This window comes from Dermacentor albipictus, chromosome 3 (genome assembly GCF_038994185.2).
Source record: "Dermacentor albipictus isolate Rhodes 1998 colony chromosome 3, USDA_Dalb.pri_finalv2, whole genome shotgun sequence".
NCBI lineage: Eukaryota > Metazoa > Arthropoda > Arachnida > Ixodida > Ixodidae > Dermacentor > Dermacentor albipictus.
The window spans coordinates 96,232,332-96,256,849 of record NC_091823.1 but is presented as its reverse complement, the minus strand read 5'-3'; the positions used below and the strand labels follow the sequence as shown (position 1 = coordinate 96,256,849).

Below are 24,518 nucleotides of genomic sequence, written 5' to 3'. Positions count from 1 at the left end.
AAGTCTCTTGAAAGTGATAATCGGCGTTGATGAAGCAGGAGGCAGGTTGAAGGTAGCAAATTTGGATATATTGCACCGAAAATATTTACAATCAAATGCAGAGTTTCCGGAAGGACACTGATAAACACATAAGTAAACAGCGCCTTACTCTTCTGCTTTTTCTAATTTGGAGCCTGTAGGACTACTGTCCTTACATACGACTGATTGAGCTTAATGTGCGATCACCAAGTCGTTACGGCCCAGACTAGCATTGTATCGTAACGAGTCTTACTGATATATCAGTTTAGTGATTACAGCATAGACTGAAAGGAATGGGTTCCATACAACCTTTAAATAAATTTTAGGAAACAAATGGAAAGGGGAGGGTGCAACTACTGGCCCGCCTCGTCATTCCCCTATCCAATGAGGTTACAACTGAACTTAAGCCACCACCTACTGGGTTGGGCCTAATCTGTTCAGCACAGTTGTCAGGGTTTAGGCAAGCATCCATCACTCTTTCCCATCATGACTCTATCTCTCTCTCCTATTTCTACGCGCTTAGTGATTCCTCGCTGCACGAGTGCCTCTAATTTCTGCCACCACGTTTCTGCGTAATTTGTCCGCAGGTGCCGTTCTCGTAGAATGCCAGAAGTGACACGCGCACCGGAAGTTTACAAGCAGTCCTTCTTTCAGGAGCGTTTTTATCAAATGCTACGCTGTCACTATGCTGGCCTCTATGAGCTTTCGACGACTTGGCTGTTTCCTCGGCCCTGTCTCCGCGCAGGTCGTAGACCGAGTGAAAAGTGCTTGGCCATTTGGATTCTTTGCCGTAGGCATTTCGACCTGGCAAAAGGGGCGTGCGAAATCATAGCCCCTACCCTCTCGCCCCCCCCCCTTCCCTCGCCTCCCCCTCTATCTTTGGTGACGGTGTCAACGCTCCCGCATTCAGGGGTAAGGAGGGAGCCGAGAGAGTGCTTGCATAGTTTAGTGCGCCATGTCGCCTACTCTGCACGTTTGAGAGATGGGCGGCTTAACATACGTATTGTATTAAAAAGAACTTTAATTAAGCTACATGTTCCTAGCACTGCGGATGACGATGCGTGAGTAGCCAATCGGATCGCTCGCCCGAGTGACATCACACACCCGCGCTACGTAGCGTCAGAAGGGGCGGCTCAAAATTCGGGGTAGCGGCGCCGCGGCGATCGGCAGCGACGCACATTTTTAAAACCTTACAATAAATTACACGCTTTACGTGGAGCGCTCACGTATGTCTCTAAATGATAAGAAATACCTACCCTGTAGACTCAGTAACTTTGGACACAATCGTCAAAATGATATTAGGGTCCGTTTGAGCGCGTTGCCGCCGTCGTCAAAGGACATGCTTGTTATTATTCAACTGGTTTTTGTACGCAAATCACCAAATTTGCCGCCCGCAGACAACGCGCTATTTGTCGAACGAAAGCGGCTTCGGCGTTTCTCGCAAGGCGTCTCGCATCGCCATTTCTTTCAGAAACATCGGCTCGTTCATCACGGCGATGATCACCAGTGAGCTGAACGTTATCATTTAGAAACCGGAGAACATTCGTTTCCTATAAAGGTGTCGAAAGATACGTTTGTGAACCTTCTCGACGATCCGACCGGGTCCGTAAGCCGTATATATCAACCAAGACGTCGATCGACGCAGCCTTTGTGAGAACTGTCGCTGATGTGCACCGTAAAACTTCCGTCAACTGCATAGGTTATCAGGTCGTGTTTGCAGTGGCCCACAATGTCTGCGCAGCTGCATGCTGGATGGAAGAAGCGGATGAAGCTGCTCTATATAGCTGTCGTGCGTCATCGGAATCAAGTAGCTTATCGGAGCAGTCGTTTAGTATACTTTTGGTCTTTATGAACGCTTGGAAGAACAACTGAGGCGTTTGTTCTTTTGTATTCTTCCTAACTTCTGAAAAAAAGTCGTCGTGTTCTTTTCTTATAGATGAAGTCAGTTTGTCTGTTTTGTGTTTCGAGTATATATAGTTCAAAACTCCTTTGTCCGCATCTCATTCGCATGGATGAGTGCACTGCAGCGTGACGTCCCCTTTCATTGCATTAGACACAGGCGGCGCACTTGAGCACACCATTTGAAAGTGTTCAGTCCATTTCTCTCGCTGAGGTAAGACGAGGGGTGCCCTTTAATCGGTTTGCATAGCCAGAGGAGCTCATTGAACTCTTCCCTGCCCCAGTCATGGGCATCCTTTGCGTCTCGAGATGTACCCCTTCGGGCCGATTTACGCTCGAGCCGCCCATCGCCGCAAGCCGCACCGCACGCTTGCGGTAGCGCGAAAGATTGCACATATCAAACACTTGTGCTCAAATTTCGGTTCACAATGTGTAAGGTATACACTGTGCACAAAGTGTAAATGGTAATTTGTGCACAAGTGCTGGATACGTGCAATTTTTCGCGCGACCGCAAGCGTGCGGTGCGGCTTGCGGCGATGGGCGGCTCGCGCGTAAATCCGCCCTTACTCTGCTCCCTTTTCATGCGGAAGTCTCCGCGGTCACTGAGGAGATTTGCGTGATGCGCTGTAACTTGGCGCGCTGCAGTTGGATCAAGGAAATGGCTCGCCTCTCTTGTTCGTGTACCTTTTTATGACATATGGCGTGCGGAGGTACGACGAAATGAAGAGTGAGTACAGCGCGGAGGAGCGCAGCTCTGACAGTAGTGACATATGTCATACAGCCTCGTAGCCAATCGCGAACCGCTTTTGGGCCTTTATTCACGGTTTCTGACACTCGGGTAGTCTGAACTGGACCAAGCAGATATGAGTAGGCGTCATGCAAGCCGATGGTCTTTGGTCTTTACTCTGTTTGACTGTCCCATTACAAGTGGTTTAGGTTTGATATCTGCAAACGAATGATTAACACTGACATGCTGGGGAACCCGCACACATAAGTAGCTATAGACATCTGTAATAGACATAGAGGGCGTCAATTTTCATTGTATTCGGGGTGCGGAAGTTCGTAACCAAACGTAGTTAACGCACCGGTGGAAAAGGCGCAAGAGTTCAACGCCGCGGTTCCCCCATGGCTTTCTCAGTAATGGATGCTCAGAAGCTAACGCAAACCGGTTGTTACTTAGCAGCACGGGGTAATTTTAATATGTACAATGCTTAGGTGGCTGACTAAGTACAATGGCTGAGATACCGTAGTCAAGTGGCTGTGTTCCTTGCCATCAGGAAAGAAAAGAAAAAAATACATTCGCTCTTAATAATCGCCGGCATCTTTTTCCTTCTGCCTTTTATTTTATATCATTGCTGAATGGTAATAAATTAACTCAAATGCATTGCTGGAGAGCGTGTCAGTTGGAAGGTATACCGTTCAGTTCAGAAGTGCCGGAAAAGAAAAAAAGATGTCTGCGTTGGCAGTGTGCCCTCGTTTTCGTCACCGCAGTGGAACAGCCCTCAAACTAACGTGGCGCACTCGGTGGACCGCCAGTGTCGAAGTCGAGAGAGGCTCAGGTTCCAATTCAACTGACACATCTGTACTTGTTATTTTTTAAAATTTTAATTTACGACAGCGTTTACTGTTGTCACCGTAGCACCATCGCAACTAAATAAATACTCTCAATATTATCGTTATCGGCTATAAAACCAAGGGAAATAAAAAAAAGTGGTCTTCTCCCAGCGGAACCCGTTACCGTGGACAAGCCAGCTTTAAAGGGTGGGACTATTTCGAAGCCGATGTTCGCTGAGCGGGCTATGCACCACCAGAAAGAAATCAAGGAAATCATGGTTAACCATAGTGCGATCTTGGCAAAAACCAAGCAAGGACGTCATGGTTAACCAGCAGCACTGCTGCACTGTTTTATGTTCATTTAGGTCTAAGTGCACAAGCCCCGAGCAGTCGGTCTCCGAACAACGTTCTGAAAATCGAAGTCTGTTGCTTTTCTGTCGAGTTAATCTGTAGTTGTAGCAATTGTTTTATCGTGAGGGGGCTGTATACGCGCTCGTAAGCTGACGTTCGTGTTCGCTGTTTTCTCTCCACTTTTGCAGGAGCGCACCGAACCCTCCGCACGTTGCCATGGTTGCGGACGACGAAAAGGTGCTGCTGTGAGTAGTTGTTTCTTCGCTCTTCAAGAGCCCGCGAAATATGAACTAAAACCACGTGACTGCGCTCATACGCTATTGTATTGCAGCGTTCTCAACCGTGATTGGAGCAAAAGAACCGCGCGCGCAGACTGGGGCGAAGTGAGCCGCCGCGACTCTGTGTGACGTCACACCGCACCTTCGCACTGCCTTCACTGCCTTCATACTGCGGAAGCATCTCTGACGGTGGCGCACGGAAAGGAAGCCCTGTCGTCCCTGACAAGCGATGGGCTCGAAGGACGGTTTAAAGCGCTGCAATAAGTTAGGGCATGAGCGCAGTCACGTGGTTTTATTTCATATTTCGAGGACTTCTTTTCATCCCCCCCCCCTCCCCCCAAAAAATCACCAAGCAGCCTGTATGTTGCCACAAAAAGTTGGATCGGTCGTTTCTGAACAGCCTCTACAACGTAACGAAACGCACTTGTCCCTAAAGTGAATACTAAATAGGTTGACTAATTGATCTCAGTTAATTAACTAATTAAGCAGAGTATAAAAAAAAATGTTTTGAGGAGCGCCACATGACGGTAAACGATCCGTCGTTGCATTCACCCAGCTGCGGTTAACCACTTTTTTTTCAATCATTGGCTCAAGTTACGTGAAACAACCTGTACAAAGTGCTCTTAGCCTAGCTAGTCAGATATCGTGTCCCGCCTTTGCAGCAGGATCTCTCTTCCTCTGCGCTCAAGCGATCTGTGCGAGGTCGCAGGTTTCATTGTCAGCCATGGATTTTGCATTCCTTCGAAGAGGGATTGCAAAAAAAAAAAAAACGCTATGGTGTGCTTCTTGAGAGCGACGAAGTTTCAACGCCAAGAATAATAAACAATGGCGAAAGGGAGACCACCACGCGACAGGAGCGCCGCCTAGCAACTGAGCGCTTACTTCAAAAGATGGGATAAAGTAAAAAAAAAATTACAACCTTTAACTTAACCCATCCATTCAAGTAAAGGTTGCATTCATGATTGCGTTGCGCTGAGTTTTACGCCGGCAAAAAAAAAAAAAAAAAATCAAGGAAGGGAACAAGGACGCGGACAGACGAGGCGCTTCGTCCGTCCGCACTCGTGTAGTGTAGAAGCCATTTCGTCCTGGCTTATATTGGCGATGAAATTTCCACATGAATACGTATATAAACTCGGTCAGTTTAACCTTCCTTTAGGTACAAATGTTTTCTGAAAGGATCAAGTATTGCGGCATCTAGTGCATCGAAAGTGGAAGCATGCGTACACTTCTATATGAGGCCGCTACGTCACGCCCCTAAGTTGCAAGATAACTGAGAAGCAGCGCGAACTTTTTCTTGCGCCTTTGCTAGTCGGAAACCTTTTGCGGTTGCGACTGGAGATTTTACAGCGGCGCACGAATGCAGCCAGGGTGAAAAGTGAATTTACGCTGCCACTGCGAGCGAGCGACGAGCATATGTTTGCAAAGAGCGGGTGAATCCGATAGAAGGCGTAAACTTGGCGCCCGATTTCTACAATTAACTGCCGTCTAGAATGGTAGCAGTGGCTGCGGCAGAAGCATGTATGACCGAGTATTCATTGCAACTTTAGCAGCGGTAAATGGTAGTTAGCAGCTATTGAGGGCCCATAAGGGCGCCTCAAATATTTGGCCAAGCGTGACCAAAATGTTTTGCCACTTCTTTGACGCCGCTCATCTTTTACGGCGAACTGTTAGCCTCTCTTTGGTCGGCATTTTTCGTGTCGTCGTTCGTGGGCGAAAATGTAGGCCGATCCCGGCAGTTGTGCAGTACCGGGCCGACCCGTGGCGGCGGTGAAACAGACTTCCCGCACTCAGTAAAGTGAAGCGAATTAAAAGTGCATGCATTCTTTGGAATCACACGTACAGCATATAGAACAGCAGTTATTTCAGTGAAGAGCAAGCGTAAAACAAACACCGAACCGCATAAGTTATAAGGCGCTCCTGATAATGCGCGCAAGCTGGCATAGCAGCCGAAAAAAGCTGCAAGAAGCTGAAACGTACAGCTATACCGTACGTGCACCAGCTATCGCACCGGCTGAGAAAAGTTGGTGAGAAGTGCGGCGTGGACGTGATGTTCACTGCCCCCGAAAAGCTGGTGCGCATGTGCAAAGCCGTAAACGAGAAGAAAAAACCGGTCTGCGACATAAAACATGCATGCAAGTTTGTACCTTGCATTGTTGGGGTCGTATACCGCATACCTCTTTCATGCGGCGGATGCTACGTGGGGCAGACTGGCCGCTGCCTAAATGAACGGCTACGAGAGCACCGAACGCTGGTAGATTCATTAGCGGGGGGCGGCCATTTGGCCATGCACTGTAAGTGATGCGGGTGCGTGCCTGCGTTTGACGCCACGTGTGTGCTTGGTAGGGGAAGCACAAGGTGGGGGCGCGAGATTTGTGAGGCATATCACATTGACAGGGAGGGTGAAAGCTGTGTCAGCATGGCTTCACTTGCCTTGTCCAAAAAAAGAAAAAATGTACTTACAGAACAGTCTGCCACATTTTGATTAGAATGAGATTGTACTATTTTAACTGTGTGCGCATGCACCAACGAAATGTATATATGTACCTTCGCTCACAGTAAAAAACCAGTTGATGTTTAGCGCTCGTCCTGTCGTCCTCTCTGTCTTTGTCCCTGCTATTTTGCGCTAGTCTTTTGAATAATGATGACACACCAACTAGCCCAGCTTTCTGCCTTGATCGCTCAAGCTGCCCCGGCGACGGCAGCTTGCGACGTGGGAATGACGTCACTGGCCTTTCATATATAAACCAGCCTAGCAACTGATTTCATTGTTGCTGCAGCACCACTATGGTATATGCCACGCATAGTTAGGACTCCGGAGGAGCAGCGTGAACACGAGGAGCGGCAAAGGGAAAAATAGGCTACAGTACGACCAGCGGCGGCGTGCTGTCGAAAAACCATTACTCCCATTACTGTCATTACTTTAAATCAATAAAGCTGTGCGTACCGCCGTCAGCAGTTGTAACGAGGATTTTCAACAGCTTCGCTGGAGATCCACTTCCGCAGGGCCGGGAGGGCGAGTCAATATATTTAATTGCGATATTAACTAAATATCAATAAATGAATACAACATCAGGCAGAGATGACAGCGAAGAGTGAGTCCACGATTTGGGCCCCACGATATGGGCCCAGATACGAATGGCAAGGAACACACTGTTACTTTTTTAGCTTGCAGCAGCCTAGCGTCGCTTGTTAGCTAACTGACCTGCGCTGAAAAGAAAGAAAAGCCGCCTAGCAGACGACATGGGAGCGCTCCGATGACGTTATGATCGCAGATGAAGTCTTGCCGCACATGCGTACAATCATTCTGAGGGGCCGTCAGGCTGCGCTGATAGCACTGAAGCCACGCGCTCTTGTGTTCATGTTGAAAAAAAAAAGTAGTACGTTCCTTCGCTGCATACAGCTGGAATGGCTTTCGGAACAACGGATCGTTGCAGCGAATACCTCACGTTTTACGTAGCAGTGTTTAGAGCACGCACAAAAAGTGAAAAAACAAAACCAAGGGGGTCAGGACAAAGGTCCCTTCTTGTGCTTTTCCTTAGTTTGTACGCGCTGTAACACTCCTAACAAGAATGCATCAGCGCGCCAGCAAACAATATCCGATTTCCTATGGCGTTATGCAGCGCACGCGAGGCCGCGCACCCTTGACTCTATAGCGTACTGTATACAAATTCGTATACGAGGTCGTAGAAGGGCAAAGCAAAACAAGCATTCCGTTTGCCTGTGTACCCTTGCAGACTGTCGCGTGCCCTCGACGAGTGACTGACGGGCGAACAGTTCAGAAAGCAAAGCGAGCTTCCGTTGTGCTGGGAACCAAAACATGTTTGTAACACGTCAACATGGCCAGCCTCACCGCATTCCTATATCCTACGTGCGTCTCGCGTGGCTAATTTGCCTTTGTGCTTGTTAGTGCGTGCGTTTGTGCGAGTGTTTTCTTGCACTGTTAATAGAGATTTCATAAGACGCCTTACATGGCCTGCCCCACCCCACACACTGTGCTTCATATCGCTTAAGACATCGGCAACACGCGCTTTGTTCTAAACCATGCATACACGCGGTGTCTGCCTGTCTCGTTGCGACATTCGTCTGAATTTTCTTCGTTATCTCTCTACTATTGCAAGTATGAGTTAGTAGTGACGGACTGCATTGATTATGAGCTTGTTTTCTAGGAGACCGGCAGGGTGACCTGTGAGCGAGCTAGTGAAAAAGGTGCTTCAACCCATCTCGCGCATGTCGTTCTTTATTAGTAACTCGCGCATGTGTTGCACCAGAGCAGTTCATTAGCAACAAATGTGATAGCCGTGTAAACGAGTGGGATTTCCAACCAGGCTGGCAGGAGTTTCTGGAGGCAACGTGATAGACGCTCGTTTGAATTTAAGTTTGCTTGTTGACCTCGCCAGCTGCTGCAGGCATTGAGAATGAAACGACGAACGCGTACGATATTTGCTGGCGTGCACTTGTGTAGATGACGCAGCGCAGCTGTTTCCAGAAAGAGGCGCCACAGGCGGACAATTGCCAGCCTCGTCTGCTAGGCTAAAAACCGCCTGTAATAACATCACCACCACTACCACCACGATGCACCTGTTTTCTAAATCCTATATATAGATGAAGTCGACGCCCTGCTCCCATCTTGAATATCTTCACGTGACGTCGGTAAGCACATCTCATTCGGGATGAAATCTAGTTCTAATGTATCGCACATTGCTAACATAGAATTTGTCAGAAGAGACGTTCGTATCGACGGATACGCAGTTTTGGTATGCTAAGGCTAATCAGCCTACCCTTAGATGTACCTGCACTTCGAAGCGTTTTGAGGGACTCACGTAATGGAGTTCTTAAGTCTGTTGAGTTATTCTAAAAGAATGTAGTTGGAGGATCGAATTATTTGTGAAGCTTCTCAAAACTCAGCTTACGCCATAAGAAATGCCGTGAGAGAGGAGGATAGGAGAGAGAGAAGAAAGGGATGTCAAGCTTTTGAGTTCTGTTTTGTCGCCTTCACGCAGGGTTAAAGCATCGGGTGAATAAGGAGGCCAGAAAGCGAGGAGGGTGAACACCTGTGCACGTGCCGAACGGTGCCACAAAGTCAAAGGCATTCGGACTGGACAGTCATCATATATGGAGTCGTACAGTTGTTATAGGTCACCTGGTGATTCTTTATACCTTTGTCCGACATGTTGGTACTCTTGCCTATGTCATTCGGCTTCGATACAGATTTCATTTAAACTGCGTAGAAACGCACGCGCGACCTTGTTAGTTGTAGCACAAGGACACAGAGATGCGCGAGGAGGAATGCGGCTCTTTCTGCTGTATACGAGAAGAACGCCTGCTGTGCCTGAGTGACTGGAGGCAGATGCGATATCGGGCAACGCTATTACCTGTGTGTCTGGACCCACACATGGCGGGCTATCACCTATAAACGAAGTCCCCCTCCCTTTACCCCCTCCCTTAAAAAGAAAGCTTGTTACAAGCGCGTAATACCTGCTTAGTTTCTCTCGTGCAAGCAGAGTATGCCATTCCCTCCTGTCTCGTCCTTTGTTGCCGTGCTACGAAGTTACATCGTGGGATACCAACTATCCCGATCTCTAACACCGTGAAGCATAGTAAGCACATATATGTCGTATATAGACAGGCACTTCGTTTCATCGCATAGTATATAATGCACTTAGTTGCTATTTGTGATCATAGATACAAGAGTTGCGTGTGCCCCGCGATATCGCGCTGGAATGACATTTGTACTTGCACCGTGAGCAACGTGGAGAAGACGGGCAACAGAAAGAAAGCAACGGTGTGTGGTGTACCTTTCTTTATCTTTCTTAACACAACGCTCGTCGGCCGGCGATTTCCGCGAGGAGAGATTGCTTGAGAAACATCTATGGAAATCAGCGCTTTCGAGTAGGCTGTCGAGAGTGTTCGGTTACAATGTTTTGCCTCATAAATCCTCGAGGAGCTTTATTCAATCGCCATGGCCCATCACTTTAGGTACAACGCTTCTCTTCACCCCGGATGTAGAAACTCTTGGCACGTGGACGGTGTTTATGAAGGCTTTCTAAGCGGCGGGGTCGATAATCGCGTCTGGTTGAGTCACGTTCTGGAAATACGTTCTCGGGGTGTTGCTCACCCCAAGACGATGACTAATATCTCTTTTGTTGATAATACCAAAAGGAATGTGAGCAACGTTTGCAGCAACATTAGGGAAAATAAGCCAATAAAGCTCGCAAACGGAGTAGTGGAATGAGCACAAAGAGCTTGACATCTGTAATAAAGAACGACACGTATATGTCCTTCATGCTATAGTCATGCGTTTTTTTTTTTCATCGTCTGTTGCTCACTTACAAAGCGTAAGTATAGAACATTTTTTATGGAGTGCCTAGGCAGGATCCCGATGGTGTTGACGTGCGGTTCTCTTCGTGTACTTAACTATAACGACGCGATGAATTGAATTAGCGTTGAATGTCATGCACACTTGCTCATTGTAGGAAAATTAATGCTGCAAGATTGACATTCAATAGAACTGAACCAGACGGGAGAACAAAGGAAGTCGCGATTTGTTTTCTCAGTGTATAACCGAGCCAGATCGTGCAGTAACCTGTGCTAGTAACGATACCCCTGGAGATTTAATGACCGCAGAGCCACATTTTCATCACATTGCCTTAATTTGAAACGTTATATGGTAACATGGGCAGCATTCCTTGCAACTTCTTTTGGTTGGTTATTCCTCAATGAGTTGGCGCAAACCATTGTCCAGTATCTGCCATAAATCGGGTGGTACAACGGCCCAAGGAAAGGAAAACTTTGAGACAAATTTCAAAGAAAATTAGTAAAGCAGAATTGTGAAATAAAGCTTTAGTGGTACAGATATGAAGTGAATAACTAAACATTATATATAGTAAAGAAATATCAGAACACTAAATATAGAAAAAATGAAAGGACAACAAAGAATAGAAAGATAAATGGTGAATAGAGAGGTAGGTAGGTTAACAAGCAGAGGTAGCACCGGTTGTCTACCCTGCACTGGGGAAAGACTAGGGGAGATAAAAAGAGAAAGAGCGGAAGGAGAGAGAGAGAGAGAGAGAGAGAGAGAGAGATAGAGAGAGAGAGAGAGAGAGAGAGAGAGAGAGACGATCACGAACCACCAAGTAACCATGTGCACTACAGAGCGGTAGCGGGCGGAGTCTATATGTCATGAAGGTCCATAGACCTCGAGACTCTGAGGAGCGCGAATTAAACCTTCTGCGCGGAGCTTGTTTTGGAGCACCCGCGGCCTGGCAACTTTTTGTTCTGATGTCAATACGATACAGGAAGCAGCGCCGAATGTTGTGGCCGGGGCGCACCAACGTCCCCCTTAGTGGGTATGCGCCATTGTATTCGAGGTCATTGTCATCATCATAATAATAGTAAAAATTGGCATCATCGCACAGAAGGGGCCCCGGGCCCCTGCGAGGGCCGCGGGGTTGTTCACGGTGTGACGCGCTCTCCAGTCGCCGCCGCCGAAGCGCAGCCGACCGCGCCGCTCGAAGTCGTCCCACGCCACGACGGCTTGGACGATGCCGTTCGGGTCGTGGGACGATTTGTGCGTGCGATGGCTGGGGCGCGACCTGGCGGCTGCAGTCGCCGGTGGTGCGGCGTCTCCTTGCAATTCGAGCCGCGGGCGCAGCTCCGTTTCCTCGTCCTCAGCCGGCTACGCGCCTTTGCCGTCGTGCAGGAAGCACCAGCCGACCGCCACCCTGGGCACCGCCGGAGCGCCGCGGCACTACGAGTCCATCGTCAACGCCGGCTCGTCCATCATCTACTGCTCGGCCCGCGGCGGCCGCGATGAGCCTGGCGCGGGACAGCCGTCCGTACACATCCCCGTCAACTCCGGCTCGCAGGTCAGATGCTCGCGCACTCTCTGCAGTGCCTTCGATATCGTTCCACGTGTATGTTCCGCTAAGAGAATGGGACACGTCTGCACGATGTTTCGCTTGTTTCGTTAAACCTACGTGGAACGATATTAAGCTTGCGCTGCGCGTGTGGGAGCGTGCATGCTTGCGCAGGGCTGGCACGAAGCGTGTGCACGGTCTGCGGGCTTCCTTGCGTTTAGAACTTCATAAATGTCGAAGCTTGGGCGCGGATCGGTGTAGCATCTTTGCGACGGACAGCGCCACAATAGAGACGAAAGGAGACGTGTACACCTGCGCACGCAAAGGCACTTCTTGTGGGTTTTCGTTTGCTTCAATCGCCCATTCGTAAAACGCAACGCTGACTCTGTGCTATGCCATGTTTGCCTATGGAGAAGCGCGAGCAAATCGGAACATAAGGCGCGCTCGTCGTCTTTCCCTCGTGTTCCGTATGGTCTGCTGCCGCTGTGTAGGTAAACGTGCTTTTGTGCTGGTCCGCCCAATTGGCGATAGGTTTATGGACCTCGGCGGAAGCCACTTCGTGCTATAGCGGAGTTTCGTGCGTTGCAGAATGTCATATATGTAAACGCGGAAGCAAAAAAAAAAAAGAAAAAAAAGAAAAGCCTGAACGAGAATAGGTGAAACATAAGACGCGTTTCACTTCGGTCCGGTGCTCCTTGGTGCGTGTCTGGAACGCAAATACGTGGCCGACCACGTAAGATGGTGGAGAAGACCGTCTTATGCATACAGTTTCCTGCAAAAATTACTACAGGAAACTCTGGCACTAGCTTCTGTAAGAGCTGCAAGCATATGGTTGAATTTTGCTGTTCTAGCTTCAAGGAGATTTGCAATAGTGCAACGTGATCACATTTAGCAAGACATTGCGTTATGGCACCACTATTCTACTTCCTTATGTAGTATACCTGAACAGAACTTTTTTGCCTTCAGCACTTAGAAAAGTAGGATTGCTTCGAAATTTAGGCCCATAAAGACAGATAAAGCGTATACTAAACAAAGCCACGATGACCAGACACATCCATGTACAGTCAAACACCTCTACAACGGACGCCTACATAAAAAAAAAGACATGTATAACGAAGGACTAATTATTTCCCGGCATAATTCATGTATTCATATGCATTGTGTGAGCCTCTATAACCAAGGCGCCTGCAACGAAGTTGCCTGCCAACTGATTTGTTGCTTCATAAAGCAACGAACTCTATGCGTATACCTATATAGCTGCGATACCACTGCCCTTTGCAGGTGCCATTGAGCTGCGCTAGCGACACACTTGACGAACATGTTCAGATGTCAGTGAGCGTCGCAGTCCTCCTGCACTGCTCCAGGAAGCGCTGAACTCGTATGTGCTGGTTGTCACACAGCAGCAGGCACCGACGGCTGACCAATGCGTCACCGTAATGACGACTTGATGACGGTGTATAATAAGACTACTAACGACGTCCTAAAGAGCCATCTACAAAGCGGAAAAGACGCAAATTATCAGCGATGAGGCAACGATGATAGAGAGGACCAATGACCGATGATAGAGACGAACCAAGACTTCCGACGGCAAACGAGGCGATAGCGGCATTCGACGGTCTGCAGCTCTACCTTGCGTCGCTGCCACGTTTGGCTGCGGAGCACGCCGTGATATCTCGGTGCAAGAAGGTCTCCTGCAGTCGCACATTTCGTCGGATGAAGTGCGCGCGAAAAAAAAAAAAAGAAAGGAAAAAGAAACCCTGCTCAATTTACTTCGTCTGCAAAGTTCACGGCAAACAATTGTTCTCGTATAACCTACTTAGCCTGCTCTGTAGTGAGCAGCACGGTGTGCGATTTCTTTTTTCAACGAAGCGACCTATGTAACGAATGATTCTGCAGGTCCAAAGCACTTCGTTATAGAGGCATCCAGCTGTACTAACCACCCTTTCCATGGGAGCTTACTAATCGTAGCGCCTTCTAGTTTGCTCTAGTGAATTCAATAAGGAACTGCAATGTCCTCGTGCATGGAGAGAGAGAGAGAGAGAGAGAGAGAGAGGGAGGGAGGGAGGGAGGGAGGGAGAGGGCGGTGTCGCGTAACGGTGCACGCGTGCGAGCGCACACAATGACGGCGTGTCCCGTTTCGCCGGCGCGGGTCCCTTCACATGCTCGGCCGCGCATAGCGCCCGCACCGGAGGCATCGCGTTGCCGTGCGTCACATCGGGCGACGGACGTGGACCGGAGAACGGCTCCGTGCGCGACTCCGGCCTCATAGATGCTTCGAGACCGAAGGGACGAGGAAGGGGTCTGGGACGCTGCCACGCCGTAGTTTTGTGTAACTTCCCGTCTCGACCCGACGGAGAGTCCGTAGTTTTGCGAAACGGTGCGTTTCTGCACTGTAGGCTGTTGCGTCAGCAATTTCATTTTTTTTTTTTTTGCCTCGCGGAATCAACTGCGATTTGTCTTCGGCCCGGAAGCCGACCGTCGGTATAGCGACCATGACTGCCGTGAGTCCACTTTGCTATTTCCGTCGTCTGTTTTTCTTTGCTACCCGACTGTGTAAAGTCGTTGGCAGTGTAAGAGGGAACATCGAATTTAGTTGAACCCCAGAAGCCCGACGCGCCCCTTCACAGAAATGAAGATTACACCAAACTCGTTCAACTTGTTTTGGTACCAAAATCATAAAAGTTTGTTGGTCAAAACTTAATTAGCGTGCGAATTAATTAGGGAGTAGTTGGTTTCGTGCACTCTGCCCAACTGAAGCTCTGCTTCAGTGTGTCCGAAATGCTACTATATGGGTCTTGCGTAAAATTCCTGCTCTTAAAGCAGCATTTTAAGGTAGCCAGCTCAGCGCAAAAAAAAAAAAAAATATGCAGTGGGCGTTTGAGGGAATAACCAACGATTTCTCGTGATGTGTGGATTCTAATATGACATGTAAATACGTCGCAAGTGGCCTTTCCCGCGGAAATTTTTTTTATAAAGTCTGGATGAACACTTTTATGCGGGGCGTGTTCGTTTAGTCACCATGGCGTCTTGGAAGCTGTTTGCGTGTTCTTCTCCATTTTCTTCGAAGGAATTCTCCGCAAACTAGAAAGCGCCCGATTGGTTGAGCCACTCCGGCATGCCTTGTGACGCAGGGCTGAGGTTGCCGAAGTCGCGGTATCTCGTCGCGAATAGGGCTATCTGTATAGGCCAAGACCGGAGTCCTCTGGTCTGCAGAATGTTTCGCTGAACGAGGCCTATAATTTGCTGTGAAAGTAATGCTCAGAGCAACATGGTTAAATACCGGACAGAAGAAGACGACCAAAGCGCTGATTTGCAACTAAGCTTAGCTGAAAAAAAAAGAAAAGAGAAGAAACAGACAGAAGAACATGTAACGGGTGGGTTTATTTTTTACATGAGATATAATTTTTGAGAGGTGCCTGTGGCAGATATCGTAGTTCTTATCATCATCATGATCATGAGCCTATTTTATGTTCACCACAGGACGAAGGCCTCTCCCTGCGATCTCCCACTAGCCCTGCCCTGCGCCAACCGATTCCAACTAGCGCCCGCGAATTTCCTAATTTCATCGCTCCACCCAGTCTTCTGCCGTCCTCGACTGCGTTTCCCTTCTCTTGGTACCCATTTTGTAACCCTAATGTTCCAATGGTTATCTAACCTGCGCATTACGTGACCTGCCCACCTTCTTTATTTTTTTCAACGTCAATTAGAATATCGGCTATACCCGTTTGCTGTCTGATCCAAACTGCTCTCTTTCCCTCTCTTAACGTTATGCCTAGTATCATTCGTTCCATCGCTCTTTGCGCGGTCCTTAACTTGGTCTCAAGCTTGTTTGTCAATCTCCAAGTCTTTGCCCCATATGTCAGCACCGGTAAATGCACTGATTGTACACCTTACCTTTCAATGATAATGATAAGCTTCCAGTAAGGAGCTAGCAATGTCTGCCGTATGCGAACCAACCCATTTTTATTCTCCTATGAATTTCCTTCTCATGATCAGGGTTCCTTGTGATTAGTTGACCTAGGTAAACGTACTCCTTCACAGACTCTAGAGGCTGACTGGCGATCCTGAACTCTTGTTTCCTTGCCAGGCTATTGATCATTATCTTTGTTTTCTTCATATTAATCTTCAATGCCATTCTTGTACTCTCTCTATTAAGGTCCTCAATCATTTGTTGCAACTGGTCCCTAGTGTTGCTGAACAGGACAATGTCATCTCCAAACCGAAGGTTACTGATATATTCGCCGTTGATCCTCACTCCTGAGCATCCCCAGTTTAAAAGCTTGACTACTTCTCCCAAGCACGCAGTGCAGAGATTGTCTCCTTGCCTGACCCCTTTCTTTATAGGTATTTTCCTGCCTTGTGTAGAATTAAGGTAGCTGTAGAACCTCTGTAGATATTTTCCAAAGTATTTACGTAAGCGTTCTGTACTCCTTGATTGCGTAAGGCCGCTATGACTGCTGGTATCTCAACTGAATCAAATGCATTTTCGTAATCTATGGAAGCCATATAGAGAGACTGATTGTTCTCTGCAGATTTTTCGATTACCTGATTGATGACGTGAATTAAATCCATTGTACAGTGTCCGTTCCTGAAGGCAGTCTCATCTCTTGGTTGGCTGAAGTGAAGTGTTGCCCTTATGCTATTGGAAATTATCTCAGTGAATATATTATACAATACTGGAAGTAAGCTAATGGGCCTATAATTTTTCATTTCTATAACGTCTCCCTTTTTGTGGATTAGCATAATGTTGGCATTCCTCCAGTTCTCTGGAACCCTTGAAGTCGTGAGACATTTCGTATAAAGGGACGCTAGCTTTTCAAGCACGATGTCTCTTCCAACTTTCATTAAATCGACTCTTATTCCATCTTCTTCTGCCGCCTTTCCCCGTTTCATGTCTTGCAATGCCTTTTTAATTCTAATTCCAGTGTATTTTCCGTGTTTTAACTTCATCGCTAGTTATAGAAGGAGCCTCTCTAACGTGTTCATTGCTACTTCGAAGGGAGGTATCGTGGCTGCTTGGGGTACTGAACAGGTCAGTAAAGAATTCTTCCGCTGCTTTTACTGCATCTTCGAAATTGCTACTGATATCACCCTGCTTATCTTTCAGTGCATACATCTTGGCTTGTCCTATTCCAAGTTTACTTCTCACTGACTTCATGCTGCGTCCTTTTTTTTTTACTGCTTCGTCAGTCTTTCTTACGTTATAATTTCGAATATCCCTTACTTTCTCCTTGGTGATCAGTTTTGACAGTTCCGCAAATTCTATCTTATCTCTTGAGTTGGCCACTCTCATTCTTTGTCGTTTCTTTATTAGGTCCTTTGTTACTTGGGAGAGCTCGCCTACTGTTTGCCTAGGAGCCTTGCCTCCCACTTCAATAGCTGCCTCTGAAGCCAGCCTAGTTAGTGTTCCATTCATTACTTCTATGTCATCTTGATCTCTCTGTTCTAAGGCTGCCTATTTGTTTGCAAAATACCAGCCTGAATTTGTCTGCTTTTACCCTTACTACTTCTAGGTTGACCTGTTTCTTCTTGAACAATTTCACTCTTTCTCACTTCAAATTGAGGTAAATCCTGACTTCACTAACCTGTCTATGATCGCGGTATTTTACCCCACCTAACATTTCCACATCCTGCACTATGCTGGCATCTGCAGAAAGTATGAAATCTATTTCATTTCTTGGTTCACTATTAGGACTTTTCCAGGTCTACTTTCTGTTGTGCTACGCTTCCTGAAGAAGGCGTTCATTATTTGCAGCTTATTCCTTTCCACAAATTCTACCAACATCTCTCCTCTAGCGTTCCTAGAATCGACACCATAGTTGCCAATTGCTTGTTCACCAGCCTGCTTTCCCCCCACTTTTACATTGAAGTCGCGCATGAATACAGTATACTGAGTTTGCCCTTATCTCATCGCTAATTGAACATCTTCGTAAAACTGCTCCGCTTCATCACCATCGTGACTGGAGGTTGGAGCGCAGGCTTGTACTATATTTATTCTATACCTCTTATTTAGCTTTATTATGGCAACTGCTACCCTCTCATTAATGCTGTAGAACTCGTCAATGTTGCCCGCTATGTCCTTATGGATTAGGAATCCTATCCCGTATTTCTTCTTATTTGGGAGGCCTCTATAGCGGAGGACGTTGCCGTTAGTAGGCACAGTATAAGCCTCACCAGTTCCTGTAACTTCACTAAGGCAAATGATGACGCAAACAATGGCTGGTAATTCCTCAGAGTCCTGCTCAGCTAGCTTCACTCGCGAGCGTTCGTGTATTGCACGTTGCCAACGTTAGTTTCCATTGGCCGACTGTCCGGGTCCGGAGTACGCGCCAAGAATCCTTAATTGAAAAAAAAAAAAATGGGCCAATGCCTCATCGGTTTTGGCCGTGCGGGGACCAGCTCTGGAAACTCCGTAGTGAGGCCTCGCAGTCAGGTGTATCACGGTGCGCGGATCGCAATTAGTGGTTTGGATCGCAATTAGTCATTGCGCGCGTGTTCCTACACGCGCGTAATGACAATGGTACAAGGCGCCACTATAAAAAGCTGTTGATTCCGCGCGCGACGTATCGAAGGTAAAAAGAAAAAAAAAAGGAAAACAAGAATGTCTGCGCGTCGCACATTAGTGGAGCGAAACCTGCGCATTTGCTTACGCCGTGTCCCACCACGAGGGCGATCCTTCGAGTTTCTTCCACAAAATGGTCAGAATCGCGCAGTGCCTGTTTTCGTGTTTACCTGCAAACAGTCGACGTGGTTTAGCGCGGTGATATCTGCATAGCAACAGCCACTCGCCACTTTTCTGCACACGTGAAATGAGAAACGCCGGCCTGGGGCTAGGTTGAGGAACCGTATGTGCAACACTGAACTAACGTACGGGGCTCTTATGTATACAACTTGATTGTGTTTCGAACCTAGCGGCAGTCACGTTGCTGTGTGCTAGCGCAATACACACACAAAGCGCGTGCATCGGGTTTTGCACGTACCGCTTGCGCTAGGTGAAACTTGCGGCGAACGACGTCAGATTTTAATACGTCTTTTTCAGTCGGGAATTATGATGGGCTCTCCGGGAAATGTGTCAGTTACATTATTTTGTCCCAAGATGCTGCAGAGCACACTGAAAGTCAAGGTGGTAGGATTTTTTGTTTTGTTTATAGTGAGTCTTCGTGATTACAGCATTAAATGTTGATCAAGTGTACAGTTTTTCTTCATAAAAGGAATAGAACGATACGTTAAAAGCAACCGCGCAAGCTAATTATTGGTGAACTTCCTGTAAATCCTTTAGCGATAGTAATATCGGTAAGGAAGTCGTGTGGCAGCGTATATTCTTCACAATGTTTAGTTAAAAGCGGAATTTGGAAAGATGTTTCAGCTTAATGCCCTTCGTTCTTCTTTTTCTTGCTACGACTGAACTGAACTGGCAGAAACAAATGGCTTACGCAAATGTGCACACCGTGACCGGAGGGGACATCATTGGATCGAATTAGGTCGAGTCAAGCGCCCAAATTAAACAGAGTTGTAAACCCGTGTTCGCTTTCTAACCAATTCACTGACCTCTCAAAACCCCCTCGCATCGGCTTGGGCCGTGAGAATGATGACATTAACGGTGCGTCCTTTCAAAAAGACTGTTGTTACGCATATAGCATATCACATTAGCAAGTAAGCAAATATCTTACCTCTTAGTTTTCTTGTGGACATAAATCTTGACGATATGCGACAATGTGGACACATGGTTTGTCCTGGAGTAGATATGAATTTCGGCCTTGTTTGCACTTTCTCGGTTTGCTTTCTAACCGTTAGATGACATGGTTGAAGCGCTATATCTGTTTTTTTTTTTCGATAAAGTTGAATTGAGTAAGCGCTCTGTCCTGTCGTTTGCTCTGCTTAGTGTGCTTTTTTGTGTGGTTTTAATTCGTCCCACCCTGTTTTTTCGGTGTTTACAATGCATACTTTGAGCAAACGGCTTCGTGGTGTGGAAAAGCCACGTGTAGAAAATAGGCGTCGAAAGAATAACGCAAACGCCCTCTATCAACTTGGAAGGTCGCACAAAGGCTTCGGAAAAGAACTAAAGCACAGATGCACAAAAATAGGAAGTCTATGTGTGCATGGTCTGGCGAAAGCAGGGCCGCCAACCCGTCAGTCACGAACACACGTGCTCTGTCGACAGATACCCAGCTCGCTCCTGACAATACCCCCATGGTTCCCTGTGTTTCCGCATTTTCTACGGCTACTCTTTCAAAGCCTAAATCATTTTACCAACTTGCTCTGCTTTTCGTCGCTCTATTTAGCGGCAGTTTTTTAGCAACCGTGTCTATGCGTTCAACGTTCCCTAGAGCTCGAATACGGATTAAACGCTATATTCGAGGCATAGGTACTTTTTTCCATGTTCAAGAACGCTAAAAAAACATATTTGCAAAAAAGGTTCAGAAAAGAACGCTGAGTTACAGTTACGCTACAAACTATGGCACAGGCAGCCGCAGCGACACCAAACAATGATTAATCAGTGTGTGCGCGGCTCATTAATGCCAATAAAAGCGACCAATGCACACAAAATTACAAGAGAGTTGCCTGCAAGAAGGGGCGACTTACGATGTAGCTGCAGCATCATGCTGCCGGCGATCCACCGGACAAACAGGCAGGTGATCTAAAGAACAGGACCGGAGAACGCACATCTTTTTTACATGGCCTTCTCGCCGGGCATCTCGCTTTTTATCGAGGCCGTTTTTCCTCTGCACTGTGCAATTTGAAGACGTCAATGTTTTTAGAACATAAGCAAGCTGACGGGCGAAATCCGAGAACCCATGGTCATTGACGGGAGTGCACAACCATGCATCGGTTCTACTAACAGAAAAAAAAGTAGACCTGTGCAAACTAGCTGGTTAGGTTAAGAAACAGACTGCAGCGTTACAAGCAATAATGGCACAGCATTGGTCATTTTCGGCTACATTGTGTGTCGAAACGAATATTAAACCATCACCTGCAGTGTGTCGTGCGTGTCCTTTCTTGCTGTCCCGTGCAAGTATTCTCACTGGAGGCATTACAATGTGCATCCACCGACCTCACGCAGCGACCATTTCTAAGAGCACGCGCATCTGTGATTTTAAGATAATTTAATCGCATAATTAGGCTCGACAGTATGCTCGCCAGAGTAGCTGAGCAATTCTACTACAGACGGCGCGACCGCAGGTTCGACTCCCGAATGCGGCAGTTGCATCGTCATGGAGGCGGTGTGGTGCGCAACGAAGAAAACCATAAGTGAGAGCCCGCGTTCCGCGTTTGCGGCGCAGCTTTAAAAAAAAATGTCGCAGTTTCGCCCGAAAGGCGAAGCATCGATTGCAATAACGAATCAGCAGACAACTATACGCAGTAAATATAGTTTTGTCGGCCGTATCAACTCGTAAACGTTCGCTTACTAACTAAGCTCATTAGCATGGCGTCACGCAGGCACAGGTAAAGCAGGAACACATCTCACTCGATGACCGCGGACACTCGCTGTCAAAACGCTGGCGTGAGGAAGAGAAGCAGCAGCAGCGAGCGAACTGACCTTTCCGCTGCCTCTCGCTTCAACGCGAACTAAGCGGCGAGGACACCGCGCGCACGGAGCTATGAGTCCTCGGCGCACCTGTAGACTCTGTGCTCATCGCAGGTCGCTTTCAGACCGCGTCATACGCAGCCGACGCCGTAGTAGAACGTGACCCCCCCCCCCCTCTCCCCTGCACTCCGGTGTCTTGCGCGCGGTGGAAGACGTTGTGCTTCCTCCCCGCCTTCCTCCATTTGCACGCGCGAGATCAAGCCACTATTATGGCCTCACCCTCGCACGCTTTCGCTCGCACCTACAGCGTAAGGCGCGCGGCTACGGTGTTATCGCACTTTGACTTTACACGGAACATCACGGCGACGCCGATGGCCACGACGGCGGCAGAAATGAGCCTGGAGTGTACTTATGATTCGCCATAGCAATGAAACCGAAATGGCTGAAGTTGCTTTAAAGTGCTTCTTTATGGTATTTTTGTTCCGTTTGGTCAGGTATTGTCTGGAGATGCCCATCATATAACATACATATTACAATATTAAAGCTTTACTGACGAGGAGGATGACGTCGAGGCTTACGGAAAGGGTTCTGCTTAAATTGAGGACGACGCAACGAGCTATGGAAAGAAGAATGATGGGTGTAACGTTAACGGATACGAAAAGAGCAGATTGGGTGAGGGAACAAACGCGATTTAATGACATCTTAGTTGAAATCAAGAAAAAGAAATGGGCATTTGCAGGACATGTAATGAGGAGGGAAGATAACCGATGTTCAATAAGGGTTACGGACTGGATTCCAAGGGAACGGAAGCGTAGCAGGGAGCGGCAGAAAGTTAGGTGGGCGGATGAGATTAAGAAGTTTGCAGGGACAACATGGCCACAATTAGTACATGACCGGGGTAGTTGGAGCAGTATTGGAGAGGCTTTTGCCCTGCAGCGGGCGTAGCCAGGCTGATGATGATGATGAGCAGTTGTGGCATCTTAATAATAATATACGGGGATTTACGTGCCAAAACCACTTTCTGATTATGAGGCACGCTGTAGTGGGGGACTCCGGAAATTTTGACCACCTGGGGTTCTTTAACGTGCACCTAAATCTAAGTACAAGGGTATTTTCGCATTTCGCCCCCATCGAAATGCGGCCGCCGTGGCCGGGATTCGATCCCGCGACCTCGTGCTCAGCAGCCTAACACCATAGCCACTGAGCAACCACGGCGGGTGTTGTGGCATCTTCTATGACAGTGCCTCATGGCTGCGATGTGCCAGTCACTCTGTCCGCGACAGTTTGTTTCAGGAGTTTAGATTTCTGTTGCTTCACAGGCGAGCCAGGAGGAACACTGTCACTCACCGGATGGCGTCGAGGTCGACCACCTGGCACGAAAGAAGCTCATCTTCGCCAGCATCCTCTGCCTAGTCTTCATGATCCTCGAAATCGTAGGTGGGTAGGCGCGGACCGTTCGAGGAGGGAATGTGGGGGTAAGAGGGAAATGAGACGAGTGAGTGAATGCGTCAATCAACATAGCTTTCTTTATGGCACCGCCACGATTCGGCATCAGCCAGACAAAAACCTTTCGCCGTTCACGAATATGTCCATTGAAATAGCCTACGAAGTTAAGCATGCAGGTCGCAGCATGCAGAAACCTGCAGATAGCCAGTACTTATCGTTTGCAGCTGATCGCAGTTATATAAATTACCTATATTACAATGCATGAGAAACTGCGCTTCATGTTTCGCGTTCTGTATTAAGAACTTAAGAAAAAGGTGGCGTCGCGTGCATTAAACACACGATAAAGCACGCTTTCCTGCAACACTTACCACAGAAAAAAAAAAAAGCACGAAGCGGAGAATAACTTTCGTAATTTCACGCTGCTTCAGTTGCGGGAGAAACTACCTTGCTTTGCGAATACTTAGCTGTAAGCGAACGCTGGTACTCTTCGCTCCGCCTATAACTGTTATGCAGTCGCGGCTCGCGGATAACCGTCGCCGTTTCGCAATGTCTCGCGTGCTTGCCGCAGGCGGCCTTCTGGCCAACAGCTTGGCCGTGGCGACCGACGCGGCGCACCTGCTCACAGACTTCGCCAGCTTCATGATCAGCCTGTTCTCCATCTGGCTGGCGCACCGGCCGCCCACCAAGCGCATGAGCTTCGGCTGGTACCGAGCGGGTGCGTATTTCTCGCGAAAATTTGTTTGTAATTCTCTGGTCTTTGTGGTAGTGTGACCTTCAACGGGCTAGTGGTGGTCCGCAAGCTGTCTTAACATTCATCGTTCACGAAAAAAAAAGAAATTGCAGGACGTCTAAGCTTCGCCTTTAAGAGTGGTATACGCGATAACGTTCAACGATCCCTGACTGCTTCTCACGCTTCCCGGCAAATGCAGCTTATGTAATCATAATGCTTACCGCTAAACGCTGACGGCGAACGCTATGCACAGCGAGCTCTGTGGTAGAAACGCGGCCTCTTGCGCGTGACGATCCCTGTGGTAGTGCACAGCGCACGCCGGACAATATTACATCATTTTCAGGTTTCTGTTGTTGTTTCGCACTTTTAAGTCTTAGGAGATTTAACATAAAAGGCATGCGTTGTCGGTGTTTTGTTTCATGATATTTGTTTGTGGGCTGTCATACTCAAAATTACGAGAAACAACTTTGTATAGAATGTAAGAAAAGGTGTGAGCAACTTTAGTCATAGAATGGTGCGGCAATATAACCCGCGTGTACCCCATGTCATACAGCAAGGCGTGGCGTACTCATATAGCTAAACGTATACGAAAATCTTTGCCCACGGACAACTCCGCCGACACCGGATTTTCTGCGACACTAGACCCTTAACGCTGTCGCGTTAAAAGAACCCCACCCTTCAGTAGCCCCGGGCTAGAAAGAATCACAAAGGCCGACGGGTGTTTCGGACAGAAAGCTTTGCAGTCGCATCAAAATCCGTCCTTCTCCGAGGTGATCGAGCCCGCCACTATAGCGCCGTTGCTCTACCATCTAAACTAACCAGCAGGCTAGCATATAACAGCAGGCGGTCAGTTCAACCGA

At 47.9% G+C, this 24,518-nt stretch overlaps 1 protein-coding gene across 3 annotated transcripts in view; it reads left to right on the top strand.

Annotated features, from left to right (window-relative positions):
* The window catches only part of LOC135901298 (proton-coupled zinc antiporter SLC30A2-like), a 95,314-nt gene that overhangs the window by 57,510 nt on the left and 13,286 nt on the right, over window positions 1–24,518 (top strand). The window contains exons 2-5 of one of the 3 annotated variants that reach the window (XM_065431036.1): window positions 4,011–4,067; window positions 11,800–11,965; window positions 22,802–22,919; window positions 23,497–23,643. In XM_065431036.1, the coding sequence (XP_065287108.1) occupies window positions 4,039–4,067; window positions 11,800–11,965; window positions 22,802–22,919; window positions 23,497–23,643 (460 nt within the window). In that variant the 5' untranslated portion in view covers window positions 4,011–4,038. Of the gene's footprint in view, window positions 1–4,010; window positions 4,068–11,490; window positions 11,966–14,138; window positions 14,458–22,801; window positions 22,920–23,496; window positions 23,644–24,518 lie in introns of those variants that run through there. The other 2 variants (XM_065431035.1, XM_065431037.1) reach the window with 2 other exon arrangements.